At 37.3% G+C, this 16068-nt stretch overlaps 1 protein-coding gene across 8 annotated transcripts; it reads right to left on the bottom strand.

The window, feature by feature from the left end:
* Window positions 1-284: 284 nt before the first annotated feature.
* LOC127659219 (2-Hydroxyacid oxidase 2-like) lies at window positions 285-11792 on the bottom strand. Of its 8 annotated transcripts, none has more exons than XM_052148932.1 (10): window positions 11372-11529; window positions 6081-6199; window positions 5660-5981; window positions 4716-4868; window positions 3830-3981; window positions 3293-3576; window positions 2822-3043; window positions 2574-2732; window positions 970-1039; window positions 285-846 (listed from the first exon to the last, which is right to left on the bottom strand). In XM_052148932.1, the coding sequence occupies exons 3-10, from the start codon at window positions 5731-5733 to the stop codon at window positions 791-793; spliced, it is 1170 nt and encodes a 389-aa protein (XP_052004892.1). In that variant the 5' UTR covers window positions 5734-5981; window positions 6081-6199; window positions 11372-11529; the 3' UTR covers window positions 285-790. The 8 variants fall into 8 exon arrangements, with proteins under 8 accessions (XP_052004892.1, XP_052004891.1, XP_052004893.1 ...); XM_052148931.1 differs by having other exon boundaries at window positions 6081-6204; window positions 11372-11521; XM_052148933.1 differs by having other exon boundaries at window positions 6081-6204; window positions 11376-11510.
* Between the last annotated feature and the right edge of the window lie 4276 nt (window positions 11793-16068).

The following is a 16068-nucleotide window of genomic DNA, read 5'->3' as shown; positions in this document are numbered from 1 at the left end:
TTCCAAGCGTGTAAAGTGCCCAGTGAAAGATCCAACAGGCACTTTAATTAGAGATAGACATAATGATCTGTGGTCCTTCCTTTAAATGACATACAGACCCATACAAAAGGTAACATGATTGACATAAGACAGCTTAAAAAGAGTACAGCATTTATTGTTCAGATAAATATTATGACTTAAGATAGCAAATTAACATCAGGTATCACCTTAAGAATCTCTGTCTGAGATAATAACTGGTTTGCTACCCTAGATATTTCATAGACTTTTAACCCCAGTATAAACAATTTTAAAGGCATAGTTTTTTTTCCTTTAATGTTCAATATTAATTCACCATCAATTACAAGGTCTCTCTTCAAAATATAAAATCTTTTAATTCAAATGAAACTTCTCATTGCACATTATTTTGCTGCTACCTACACGGGGAACCTTCAAAACCACATTCACAAATTACATTCTTTGATATCTCTTTGCATTACAGACAGACATGCCAAGTCCTGTGAATCAATCTCTCCCATAGACCACATGGACTGCAAAAAAGCTCATTTAGCAGACTGGCATTTTGAGGGTATTAGCAAATTTGTTATTCTCATTAAAACAATTTAGGCAAATAATTTGGAATTTAGGCACTCCTAATCAGATGTAGTTATTGCATTTCATTTGTAAAGCATTTCTACCACCAACAGTGGTTTATACACAACTTTGAGAATACATTTTGACTTAATGGTTTGACTTTTTAGTGTTCTCTAGTCAGCTGTAAAGTTTAAATTATTATTATAGCTCTTTTTGCTGTTCAAAGTTTGGAGAACTGAATGAGGCTCCTGTTGATCTCAGCAACATTTCTGCAACCTAGAAGAATCAAAAGGAGTTTTGAGATCAAGAGGAGAACGGTTTAACAGAAAAACAGTCTCTTTATGATGTATAAGATATGGCACGCCCACAATTACACAGTGCAATGTATTGCAGACTAACCTGATAATGCCATGGATAAACGGAACTCATCATGTAGAATCTGCAATACTTCTCTTACTCCTTCCTCCCCCTGGCAAAAAACACTTGAATAAATCTCATCTACACAACAAATCATGCATGGTATCAACAAGTGTTTATGGCAAATTAATAAATTGTTCAAATAGTAGCTGATAAACGTTAGGTGGCGTAGTGGCTAAAGCACAGGTCTGTTAATCAGCAAGGTCGCTGGTTCGAACCCCACAGCCACCACCATTGTGTCCTTGAGCAAGGCACTTAACTCCAGGTTGCTCTGGGGGGATTGTCCCTGTAATAATTGCACTTTAAGTCGCTTTGGATAAAAGCGTCTGCCAAATGCATAAATGTAAATATATATAATCATACATACATAGTATCTCACAAAAGTGAGTACACCCCTCACATTTTTGTATTGGCAATCTTCTTATAGCCTAGACCATCTTTATGTAGAACAACAATTCTTTTTTTCAGATCCTCAGAGTTCTTTGCCATGAGGTGCCATGATAAACTTCCAGTGACCAGTTTGAGGGAGTGTGAGAGCGATGACATCAAATTTAACATACCTGCTCCCCATTCACACCTGAGACCTTGTAACACCAATGAGTCACATGACACCGGGGAGGGAAAATGGCTAATTGGGCCCAATTTGGACATTTTCACTTAGGGGTGTACTCACTTTTGTTGCCAGCGGTTTAGACATTAATGGCTGTGTGTTGAGTTATTTTGAGGGGACAGTAAATTTACACTGTTATACAAGCTGTACACTCACTACTTCACATTGTAGCAAAGTGTCATTTCTTCAGTGTTGTCACATGAAAAGATATAATCAAATATTTACAAAAATGTGAGGGGGGTGTACTCACTTTTGTGAGATACTGTACACACACACACACACACACACACACACACAGTACTGTGCAAAAGTTTTTGGTACTTGGGAAAATGTTTGCATACATTTGAGGATGTCTTCAAAAATAATGCCATACATAGTTTTCATTTATCAATTAGTGTCATACAAAGTAGAGTAAACATAGAAAAAGCTAAATCAATATTTGATGTGGCCACCTTTGCCTTCAAAACAGCACCAATTCTCCTAGGTACACCTGGACACAGTGTTTCTTGGTTGTTGGCAGATAGGATGTTCCAAGCTTCTTGGAGAATTTGCCACAGTTCTTCTATCTATTTCGGCTGTAATCCCAGACTGATTCAATATTCAGTGGGGGGCTCTGTTGGGACCAGGCCATCTGTTGCAGGGCTCCCTCTTCTTATATTCTATTTGCAAAAAAATATTTGGGAGTCTAAGATGTATATTTCCTATTGACACACTAAAGCTGAAAATATAAATAACAATCTTAAGAGAAATGTTTTTGTGAAGCATCTTATGTACCTAATACTTTAGCACAGTACCAAATATATATATATATATATATATATATATATATATATATATATATATTATTACACACACACATCAGCATACAGTTCTGTACTGTACACCACTCCACTGCCTAGGTTTCATATCAGCAATGACCATATCGTTTGACCACTGGTGAATATACACACAAAAACACGGAGTCCCACACAATTACCTTGTAAGCAAGGCCCCAGATTGCCGGTCTGCCAATAAACACACATTTGGCTCCCAAGGCTATAGCCTTCAGCACATCACTGCCCGTACGGATCCCCCCGTCCATGTAGACCTCGACACGGCCCTGCACTGTGTCCACTATCTCAGGCAGACAATCTATCTGTGTAACACATAAGGACACGATGTAACTAAATAGATTATTTTAATCTACATTTTGACTTTTACATAGACATGGATAGAGTCCCTTACCGTTGCGGGCACTCCATCAAGTTGTCGGCCCCCATGATTGGACACAATAATGCCCTGGACCCCATGCTCTACAGCCAGCTCTGCATCCTCTTTAGTGAGGATGCCCTTGATGATTATAGGCAGCTGTGTTAAGGACTTGAGCCAGCACACATCCTTCCAGCTAATTGATGGGTCCAAGGTGTTGGCTGGGGTGCCATATACCTCCTGGGAGCCTGCTTGTTGCTGTTGAGAGAGCCAGAGGGATTCGTACAAACATGCAGAGGACCGATCTCACATATGCCAACATTCAGCATATTTCATGACATGCACAGACACATCGAGTTGAAGGGCAGATCCTGCAACATTTACAGATCCCCATCCCCCGTGTTCTCCCCATCATTTCCTGTTGTTTTTGTGCTGTACTATAAATAAAATAAATACAAAAATAAAAATGGCATAAAGTCCAAAATAGAGAGAAATCCACTGTCTTACCTGGAACATTCCATCAAAATTTTTAACCTTCAGGTGTGGTGGGAGCTTGAACTGGTTGCGGAAATCATCGCGTCGTTTGCCAGTGTAGGGCACATCCACTGTAAGCACCAGAGCCTTATAGCCAAGCCCCTCCACTCTGTGTACAATCTGCTCTGACAGTTTACGGTCACGGTACAAGTAGAGCTGGAACCAACGATAACCGTTGGGGGCTGCTGCACAGATCTCCTCCACTGAACATGTGGAGTATGTGCTTGATATGTAGCAGGAATTCACTGCCTCAGTAGCTGGGAATTAAGAGGAGCGTAGAAAGCAGAGATTAGTTGGGAAGACACACAAGTACTGTACTAGAAGCTTCAAAGATTTGTTTTTTTCTTTTCACCCCAACAGCGCTCTCTAGTGGCCAAAGTAGATCATGTCATGCAGTTGTACTTACATAACACGTTATAATGCAACTAATTCTAATTTTATTAAATCAAGTCTGCTAAAAGTGTAGGCCACTTTTTAGAAATCAGAGTGTGTCCGAAGTCCTACTCTCACCTCTGGCAGTGGCCAATTCTCCCTCATGCCATGCCAGACAGTGAAAGGCTGTGGGTGCGATTCCAACTGGGAAGCTTATCTCCGTTCCCAGCACCGTGGTCCGAGTGTCACTGACCGACATGTCCCGCAAGATCCGTGGCCTCAAACGGATCCTAAAAGAGATGACAACCCCTCTTTTACATGTTCATACCTTATGAGATTATTATTTTGTAATTCAGGTCAAGGAATATTTCACCCTACAAATGAAAATTCTGTCACCATTTCCTCACCCTCATGTTGTTACAAACCTGTAAGACTCTGTTGAACACACAAAGTTGATTATGGATGACTATCCAAGGACAGTCTTTTGGGCAAATTGTATATGCTTATGTTGCTTTTTGTAAATTTGGAGTTTGACAAAATTTGGAGCTTCATACACTTTCCATCCAAATTTTGTGGACAAGAGTTGATGGAAAATATATATTTTTTGTTTTCCACAGAAGAAAAACACTCATACAGGTTCAATAGCCACTTTTCCATCATCGGGCAGAATGGTTTTGAGCACAGTTAATAGTTACAGTAGAATTCCCACTTAAGCATGGATCAGTACTGTACGATCACACACAATTCCCGGCCCGAATTTTTTTACATGGTTAGCTAAACATACTCAGGACAGAGAGAACCGTGCTAGTTGAACGGCCTTTACTGACTAGCAAATCGCAAATGGTCATTAGCCCAGTCAGTCCATTCTAATCCTGATTTTACAGCACCACAACAAGACCTCATTGGTACAGAACCGCATGATTCAGCAACGGTACCCGACCATTCTGCCCATTGGTGGAAAAGTACCATGGATCATGAAGTTGCCTTGTGGAGAATCATCATACACATTTATGCAGCACAATACCGTTTATAGGCCAGCAAGTTGTCATCTCTTGTGCAACATTCATCAGCTCCAGCTGCATAATATTCCCACGTAGTCTTTGAGAGATGCTGCTTAGCATACTCTTCAAAATCAGTCAGACAGACCATGGTCATTTCTGCACAATGGCCTTTGTCCCTGAAAATAAACCCAGATCACTGTGATATCATCTTTAAGTACACAACTGATGTAATATCAACATTTATCACTTGATTCTCCTGGATGCATGGTTGATGAAAACGAGCAAGTTTACATTCTAGCACAATGAGAGGAGTATGAATATCAAGTCTGGATTGTTTCCCTTTCTCATGGTCTAAAATTTTCCAAATAATGTAGAGATAAATGATAGTCTAAAAAAAACCTTGATATTTTTAAAGCCAACAATGCACTAGTTAATATTGGTGTTTTTAAAAATGTTACCACTGAAAACTTTACACACTTTAATGCAGGAGATTAAATAAGAGCAGTGCTCAAACCACTTAACAGATTACAAGTATTGAAGCAAAGAATCAAATTTCATGGTTTAAGCATCCGTTTATAACCACCAGCCACAATAGCAGCACACAGCTAATAATATATATGTATATATATATATATATATATATAAAAAACAGGAGGGGCCAACCAACTTTTAACTTAACGCTGCTATTTTTTATTCGTTTTTCAGTAGGTTGTCACAAACACTAGAGACAAGAAATATTTTTTATACCTTTATATGAATTATGGTTTTGGGTAAATCGGAAGAAATAAACAGAACAATGCATGTACATGAGAAAGAGAAAACATTGAAATGAATCCAGTACGGTCAAAACAATACACCAAAAGACAGTCTGTAAAGTAACCAACAGAAAAAATTGCAATGACAATAAACATAAAAAAAACATCATATCGTAGAGGAGTGATTTATTAGGCAAGTATGGAATCAGTACCATGACATTTTGAAATGGTTAATGTTTAGGAAGATGTCCAAATCCCTTCGATGTTGAAAAGAAAATCCACTCATACAAAAAAATAGAAAGTCACCCTTCAAGTGCTCTTTAATTACTCCAAAAAAGAAAAAGAAAAAAAAAAAACAAGATAGTTCACAGAGGTAAATCCTTGAACTCTGGATATTTAATAATCCACAAGGCAATTGCAGTGAGAACAATCCATTGGGGAGAAACCATTTGATATTCACATATGTATTGCCTTTGCAACTACAAATAAAAATTCAAGATGACCAAACATAAAACAAGATTTAAAGGAGTCCATCTATAAAAAGAAAAATAATCTAGCATTAGCTAGGGAGCTCACAGATAAACTATATACATCAAATGAAAACAAATACACAAGGAAAAAAAAAAAACTTACATGATTGAACTGGAAATAAAGTTTCTCAATCAGGACTCCTTTGAGTTTTGCTTGAGGTTTAAGGATAATCCCATGCTTCCCTCTTCCAATCAATCTAACTTCTTCTTCTTCTTCTTCTTCTTTACTGGCGGATTGCAAACAACTTTTAGGTGCATACCGCCACCTACTGTACTGGAGTGTGTATCAGCATGTCACTTAATAATTAGTTAAATTCTATTCCACAACCTTGTGTCTTTTAAAAATTTAAATAGTGCCTCCCTGGTAATTCTTATATCCTCTCTCTCTCCTTCTGATCCCAGAATCCCTACCAGATTCCACTCCCGCCCTGTCTGCTGGACCTTATCTTTAAATACCCGTCTTTCCACCTCATTCAATGTACAGTACAATATTATGTGTTCAGCATCTTCTTTAACACCACAGTTCTCACATTTCTCACTTTGCCTTTTGCCCATTAAAAATAAAGTGCCATTTAGCCCTGTGTGATCCACCCTTAGCCTTGTCATTATAATTTCCTCTCTCCTGGTTTTTTCCATGTCATTTTTAATACTGACAGATTTTTGTAATTTATAATATTTCCTTCCTTTCCTATCTTCTTCCCACCATTTCTGCCATATTTCAAGTCCTTTCCTCTTAACCACCGCTTTTCCTTCACCTTTCCCTAATGGAATTGTAACTGTTATTACCTTTAGTAATGCCTCTTTTGCCAGTTTATCTGCAATCTCATTCCCTTTTATCCCCTCATGTGCTGGTACCCAACAAAACTGAACATCTATACCACCCCAATGCAATCTTAACAAACTGTGATAGAGTTCTATTAGTAGATCTTCTCTGACCGATATCATTGACTGAATACTTTTTATGATAGCTAAAGAGTCTGTGCATATTACCACCCTGTCTGGTCTAACCTCTTCAACCCACTGTAATGCAATAATGACTGCTACTATTTCTGCTGTATATACAGATAACCGGTCAGTTAGTCTTTTGGATAATTTTATTTTAAAATCTGGAATATGAATACCAACTCCCACACATTCCTGTTTATTCTTGGCTCCGTCTGTATAAATCTTTAAATAATCAAAATAACTGTTTCTCATGTAATTGCTTGTATTAATTCCCACTTCCTCCATTCTCCATTCTCTTTTCTTTTCCATGATATTAACATCAATCTTTACTTCTGGGAAAAGCCATGGTGGTATATTACTTACTGGATTGGCCGTGGTGAAATCTAAGGCTTCCATTTCATATTCCCTCACTCTTTCTTCCCTTGTCCATCCAAACCCAAACCCCGATATTTTGCATACTCCCAACATTCCTGAATTGTATCTTTGGTTGGGTTGTCATTCCCACTTCCTTTAAGTCTGATCCAATATGTCATCGCAAGTTTCTCTCTTCTTAACTCCAATGGTATCTCTTCTGCTTCTATTAGTATAGCATTAGTGGGGTTGTCTTAACAGCACCGATACATACACGTAATGCTCTGTACTGTAATCTTTTAATTTTTTCCAATGTTGTTTTTGCCGCTGCTCCATAAACTACACAACCATAATCAATTGCTGACCTCATGCATGCCCTATAGATGTTAATTAAAGACTGTCTATCTGCACCCCAGTCACATCCAGCCACAGCTCTCAGAAGATTTATAACTTTTTTGCATTTAGTTTCTAAATGCTTAATGTGTATTTTCCATGTACACCTATTATCAAACCATAGACCCAAATATTTGAATTCATTTACTTTCACCATTTGTTGTTCATATAATGTTAACTTGTCAGCATATTGCTTACGCATCTTTGTGATCATCATATAACAAGATTTGCTCGTCGACATCTTAAACCCCCACTTATATGACCACATCTCTACTTTATTAATTGCTTTCCTTATATTTCCTAATACATATGGCACATTCCTTCCTCTCATCCAAATGGCACCATCATCCGCATATAGTGCAGATTTGATACATCCATCAAAGTTTGAAAAAATATCATTTATCATTATGTTAAATAGTATTGGACTAATTGCACTCCCTGGGGAATACCATTATCTACATCCAATTCCATTGACATCTCCGATCCAACCTTAACTTTAATTTTCCTACCTGTTAAAAAGTCCATAATCCAATTATATAACCTTCCTCCAATACCCATTCTATTTAATTTAATAAGCAGTCCTTCCCTCCACATGGTATCAAATGCCTTTTCTATGTCAAAATACACTATTGTCATTAGTTCTTTCATTTTCAATGCCTTTTCCACATCATTACTTACTCTAACTAATGCATCTATTGTAGATCGTCCTTTCCGAAATCCACTTTGTATATTTGTCAGCAATCCTCTCTGTTCCAATATATGTGATAATCTGCGAACTATTATCCTCTCCATCCATTTACATAAATGTGATGTCAAAGCTATAGGCCTATAGTTGTCAGGGTTAGCTGGATCCTTACCAGGCTTATTAAATGGTAATATTACTGCACTTTTCCAACTATGCGGCAGTATTCCTTCCCTCCATATCTTATTAAAAAGTCTTAATACTAATTTGGATGATTCAACTGGTATCTGCCGGAACATGGCATAACACAATTGATCTTGCCCAGGAGCAGTATATCCAGTGCCTATCAAAGCTATGTTGAGTTCCGACATTGTAAAATCCATATCTAGCGTTGACACCCCATCCTCCCTTTTCATCTTCACTTCCTTGTTCTCTCTAAGTGCAAGTTCTTTCTGCTGCTTATGGATTTCACTCAGGTGATTACAACTGTGTACTGCCACAAATACCCTACCTAACACTTCTGCCTTTTCTTTATCTGTCACTACCATCTTCTCTCTATCTATCAAAGCTGGGATTTTAACCGACGTCCTTTTTCCATTCATTCTCTTGAACATAGACCATATATCCCCTAACTCTACTCCTCTACCTATATTGGAACAGAATTCTCTCCAATTTCTCTTTTTGCTGTTTTTAATTATCCTACGTGCCACAGCCCTTTTCCTTTGATAATCTATAACATTCTCATGTACCAGATTCCTCTTTAATATTCTTAATGCCTTGTTTCGTTCTTTTACAGCTCTACTACATTCCTCGTTCCACCAAGGTACCACTTTGTTCCTTCCCTTTGTTGTTTTTTGTGGAATACTGGACTTTGCTGCATTAATAATGTGTTCTGTAATTTGCTTTGTGCATTCTTCTATGTTTCCATCTAATGTAACCCGATTGACTGACTTCTCACAACATGTCCTAAATTTTCCCCATTCTGCTTTCTCAAAACACCATCTGTTAATTGTAGTCCCTTCTTGAATACAAATGTTCAGTATTAACTGTCGTGAGAACTGGGAAATGATCACTTCCTATGGTCGATTCACCCTTAACATGCCAATCACATTTATTTACCAAACTTTCTGACACCAGTGTAATATCCAAGCACGATGTATTGCCCCTATTCACATCTATTCTTGTACCTTTTCCGTTATTAAGGCATACCAATAATCTTTCTTCCATAATTTCTTCAACTATTTCCCCATTATTATCTGTAATTTTACTACCCCATAGGCTGTTGTGCGCATTAAAATCTCCACACCATATTTCTTTCCTGTATACATTCCCTGCCATTTCATTTATTCTGTCGATACTTAATTTTTTGCATGGGTTATAAAAATTAATCAGTTTAATATGTTCCTCTTTTTTTGGACTACAGATTTCTACCATTATACACTCCATATCCTCAGGACAAGGGAGTTTTCTATATGCCAACCCATCCTTCAGAAAGGTAGCACAACCTCCCCCTGTTTGATTGTTAGGCCTATCATACCTTACAGAACTGAACCCTGGTATGACATAATCTAGTTGGGGTCGTAACCATGTTTCCTGTACGCATACCACATCTGGTACTACATCTAATTCATGAATATATTTTTTCAATTCTTGACCATTTGCTATTAGGCTTCTGGCATTCCACTGTAGTATATGGATTACCATAACTAGCGTTCTAACCCTCAGCTTGTGTATGTTCCCCATTTCCAGTTGCTGTCAGCATTTCATGTATCTGATCTGCTTTAACATCTCTTATATCAAGTAATCTTTCTGCTACCTCCACAATAGCCTTGATTCTGTCACTTTTCTTTTTTAACTGTACTGCAACATTGATAGTGTGACAAATGAAGGCTACAAAGTTTACCTTCTTCACTACTAATGTATCATCATTAACTTCACACTTGTGATCACATTTAACCTGAGTTTGGACTGGCGTCTGCCTTTGTTCTTGATTATCTGATATTACTGTTTTTGAACAATTCCACTGGGGCTTTTATTTGATCCTGTTTCTCTCACTGTTTTTAATGCTTCTGCATAGGATACTTTACTTAGAATCTTAACCCTCTGGGCTTCTCTGGCTTCTCTTTGAACTTCACAACCACCAAATGCAGCACTATGCTCCCTCCACAGTTACAGCATTTCATTTTAGCATCCTTTTCACATTTACCATATTCATGTTGACCACTACATCTAGCACACCTTATTTTCCCTTTGCATTGCTGTGCTGTATGTCCCATTCTTTGACATTTGTAACATCGAATTGGTTTGGGAATGTACTCTCTCACTCTATATTTTATGTACCCCATTTGTACTGATTCAGGGAGAGTTTTCTCAAATTGTACTACCACGGATAGAGTTTCCTTTAGTGATCCATCTCGTTTACTTATAAGACGCGTAGCTCCAGTCACTTTACCTCCCTGTATCTCATTTATGACATCTTCCATTGACATACTTATTGGAACTCCTGAGATGACTCCTCTCATTTTTGCCATTGTTCCTGGTATATGTGCTTTCATCCTTTCCCCTTGAAGTGAGGACATTTTGAGTATTTTTCCTTGCTGTTGTTTGCTGCTTGCATGTATCAGTATTCTTTTATTGCTCATAAACCTAGCGAATTTAATTTTACCAATTTCTTTCTCTATCGCCTTGGTAAGTTTGATCGGGTGGTAATGTCCACCATCCTGATTAAACTCAATAATAACTTTCCATATGTTTTCTTGATCACTCTCCCTCTTATCAGTTTTCTGTTTCTCAAACTGATTAATGTTCGCTCTCAGTTTTTTGCTCGTATTCCCTTCACCAGTCTCGCTATGTTCCGACCAACTTTTCTCTCTATTCCTCTCTCTTAAAGCCCTTTTTAATCTCGCTGTTTTGGGTATCGTCCAATCCATTTCTTCCCCATCTGAACTAGTTGACATGATGTACAGTCACAGTACAGTTTATGCAAATCCGCCAAACAAAAATGCTCAAACCAACGATCCTACCTACACGACACGTCAACCCCACTCTTCTTCCTCCACGTCTTCCTCGACCACCAGTTTTTTTTTTTTAATTAAGCTTTTTATTTTGCTGTCATTGATGATCCCACACTTCTAACACAAACAGAGTTTATTTCCTGTCTCGTCCTAACTTCTTCTATCATACATGCCAGATTATATACCAGGGGTTTTGGCGCTCAAGAGCCCCCTAGTGAGGAGTATGATACAAAATACAAAATGTAACAGCCAAGACGGTTACATGTTTTTCAAAGGCTCAATCTGAATATCGCAGTTAAATAGTATAATGAAAAAACTACAATCTGAAAACATGAACAGAGGCCTCTTTTACCTTTGTTTTGATGGTTTAGATACATTTAGGTCAGAACACTGTGGGCTGCTCCTGTGCTTTTAGCCAACGACCTTTGGCATGCTAAACATTTCAAAGCAAACACTGATTGACATAACAGTCTGGAATCACAAAAGTGGGCTGAGATTAACTTTTAAACTGTTACTAAGAGCCAGGACTTAGCCTTTAGAAGACATTGTATAAATATTGAGATCATATCATTACACTGCAATGTTCATAATTAGAATTCATTTTCAAATGAATGTTTAGAAAATCAGCATTTTCCATGATTTTAAATAAATGCATTTTTTAAGGCACTACCAGTTAAAGTTAATAATTAAAAGGCACAAAATCAGGTATGTTCCTCTAATCATCAGAAACTCCTGACATATGGACTCAGTGCAGTAATAACCGTTTTCAAAGGACTGAAGCAATCTAATCAGTACTATAGCCATCAATGTATACTATATAATTCTGAAAAAACCCAAGACAATCCTATGCTACAGAGACATACAATATGCAAGCAATAAGGCATACAAATATTGGAGTGTATTACTCATCTGATAAAACAGCATTGTCCATCTAACCAAAATTGCTGGCCATAATGGGCTGATATGAAACCAGCTTTTGTGCTATGTAGCTTTGCTTTTATGCAAGTATACAACGTAAAAAACACACACACAGTGAATGTGACCGGAGGCTCACCTTTGTAGTTTTTTTTTATTGTGTTTTCAGTGGCAGGAAATGTGCTGATTGGCCATACTGACCAACATAGAATAAAACTCAGGTGCACCTTGTGCACAGAATGCAGCCTCCCTCACAGTTCTCAACATGACTGGAGATATTTTTATCCAACTATCATAACAGGAATGCAAGGCCAGGGCAGTGAATTCACAATAGACAATTAAATGCCATTAAACAGAGTTAACCATTGCCTACAGTAAGTTACAGATCAGTGACAAATATCTGGATGCAATAATTCGATTCACCTAGTTTATTTCAGAAGAGTCTGTAACCAAGGTGACTTGACAAACAATACTTTAGAATGAATGCAAATGCATTAGTGTATGTAATCACATCCTATGTTACATGACTCTTTGAGGTATACAAGGCATCTGATGTACATACAAATTAATGTATTATGTTACAGAGTCTCAGAGGTATATCATCATCTATTTTCTTAAAACAATAATATGGGTCAGCATTCAAACTGCAACTCCTGCAAAGCTAAAACAAGTAGTACAGTATATCAAATGTCAGGACTCCGCTCTGCTATAAGTTTTTGCATAACTTTTGATGAACTTCGTTCAAATCAACCCACTTTCAGTCGAATCCCGAGTCACAAAGCATTAAACCCCCAGAGAAAAATTTATTAAAAAGAATTATGAAATTATGCCATTGCATTGGTATCAACACATTTATCTTGTCAATGTTATACCCTGCCTACAGTGACCTCACTGTATTCATGGCGTAATGGTGAGGGTTTGTTTTATATACAAATCTATCAACAAATCCTAAAACTTCAGAGTCATTGCTCCAGCAGCACTAATGTGTCCCACTATTTGAATTAAACTACATAGCCCTATAGAAAGTCACGTATGTCATTCATGTCATATGGCCCACTTTTATCTCTTATCTCACATTCTCACTATATTTCCCTAAAAAGGAAGCTCGAACAGCCAAATGTGGATTACGAAATAGTCTCACAATGTTTAACCTGAATCCAAGCAAACAGTATTTGAGCCAAACCGTCACAAAACAGATCACAGTCTAAGTCACCTGATTTTGGTCAAATTTTGTCAAACTCACTTTTGACAAAATATGTAAAGGAATATGTAAGGAAAGTCATTTTTTACTATAAATCTCCACTTTCACACTCACATTGGCGGTTTGCATTCTTTGTGCATATTGCCAACTACTGGTCAGGGAGGAGAATTTACAGTACTTTTTGGAACTTAAAAAGTTCTGGCCACCATTCACTTGCATTGAACAAATTTTTGGTTGAACTATCCATACTGATTCTTGAGATAGGGAACAAAACATGTCCTACATAAAAAATTCCTCTATGTTCAAAATTAAGAAATTGATAATAACAAAATACTGAAAAAATACAAAGGAAATGTGTATACTCAGGGCGTTAATGAACTATATTTTTAAATAATTTCATTTGAATTGGAAACAATGTCCAGTGGCGTCAATCGCTGTAGTGAAAGTAGGAATTAAAACGAGTGCAGTCGCTGTAAGATACCAAACAATACATAAAAGTAAACTTTAAATGATATTTTCCACAAAACACTTTTTTTTTTTTTTGGAAATGGAGGACATACTGGTAGCATGGGAGATAGTGATGAGGAAGGGTTTCAGTTAGTCCAATCCAAAGGTTCAAAGAGAAGGGAGTGAGATGGATCTAAAGCTAGCTCTAGCGAGGAAGAACATCAGTGTAATAAAGAGAGAAGGCTTGGAAATGAATATAAAGTAATCATCAAACCGAGCAGAAACAGTGGGTCAGGGAAATTGAACAATTAATTGCAATTAAGCAGATTCACTTGGAAAGGAGATAGGAAACTTTTTGTATGCTAAAGTTCTTACCAATAGAAATTTGATAGAGATTTGCAAATCAAATGCACAATTAGAAAAGGCATTGTCAACTAAACATCTAGGAAACTGCCCTATGGAAATATATCAACCAGGAGGAAACAATAGTATCAGGAGGAGTGATTTATGGTGTCCCACTAGATATCAGTGTTTCGGAAATAATTCAAAAAATCAAAAGGAGGAAATTTGACTGAAGCAAAACGATTTCAGGTGTTTTAGAAAGGGAAAGAAAGAAGACAGACCAACACACTCTCACACTGAAATTGTCAGGATTCATTTGACTTTTCTAAACTTGGCTAATTCATATGATATCGTGCAACTGCACTTGTTTTAATTCCTACGACTTTCACTACAGCGATTGACGTCGCTGGACATCGTTTCCATCGAATACACAAAAATGTCTTTCTTCTGTCACACACAACAGCATAATGTTTACACACTCGACTGATTGGTTAAGTTTAGATAAGGGGTTTGGGTAAGGGCATAATATTAAGAAGTATGTCCTTAACACCTTGTGCTGGGAACTCGTGCTTCTGCATTAGACATCCGGGAATTTGCATGTGAAGTTGTACGAGTTTATGTTCATACATAAACTCAAGTACAAATAGTGCAAGCACCTCCAGCAGAGAGGTTAATTGCTAAACGCATAGATTTAATGTGTGATTTAATTACTGATGTGTTGGCAGGTTATAAATTAACAAAGACTAGATCAGGTCTTAGCAAGCTCATTTCTTCAGCTGCTGGAATATATCTACATCTTAATGTCTCACCTGAGTCCCTGTTTGAATTTCTTAGAAAATCAGATGGCAGAGTTATAGGAACACAGGGAAGAGGAGATAACCATGGGAGAAATGCAGTAGAGACATTCCATTTACTACAATGGAATGCTCGTAGTTTAATAGGAAATGGACAAGAATTTTAAGAAATTCATTTCCTCTAGAGATTTTGATGATATAGGAATTCGATTAGATAGAGTAGATAAGACAGGAGGATGTGCATAATTTATGAGAAATGGTGTTCAATATCGAACAGGCCAATTAAAACTAATTTGGAAGGTATTTTTGAAGATTTTTGGGACAAACTGGGGAGATTCAGTGGTCAATTTTTACAACCCATGTTTATGTATTAAGATTTTGAGAACATTATGAATCAGATTCAAACTATATGAGCTGGTGACTTCAATGTGAATAATAGTCTCTGGGGAAGTGAAAGGTCTGATACAAATGGGATTATATCGGAATCCTTTCTTAGCCAGTACAATATGGTATGTTTAAATGATGGAAGACTTAATCGGTTTCAGATAGATACTAATAAAATGTCATGTTTAGATTTAATATTAGATTCTGGAGTGATCATTTACCAACTGTGAGCTCTTTTGGATGGCAGTTGAAAATTTAACAGGATGATCCATTGGAGATAGAGGTCAACCAATTAATCGGACAATTTTTTGCATTTTTTTACATAATCGGCATCGGCCAATATCCAAGTATATCAAGCCGATTATTAGGCAGGCGCATCTGTGGGCAGCCTAGTGTTGTTGGGGAACACGTGTTCGACGCACGCTGGCCCAGATTCATTTTCCAGCAGAGTGAGCAGACCTCATCCAGTGCCTAAGGAAGGAGCTAAGTTCCTTGGAGAAAACGGTAAGGATTCAATTTGTATAACTTCTTTAGATTTAATTAAAAACTTTTGATATGTTACTGCCAACTTCAAGAAAAAACACGAACATGACGTTAGGCTACTTTGGATATTGATAGCGTAG

This window comes from Xyrauchen texanus, chromosome 18 (assembly GCF_025860055.1).
Source record: "Xyrauchen texanus isolate HMW12.3.18 chromosome 18, RBS_HiC_50CHRs, whole genome shotgun sequence".
In the NCBI taxonomy this organism is placed as follows: Eukaryota; Metazoa; Chordata; class Actinopteri; order Cypriniformes; family Catostomidae; genus Xyrauchen; species Xyrauchen texanus.
Note: the sequence above shows the minus strand (reverse complement) of the source record. Positions and strands in the feature narration are given on the sequence as shown.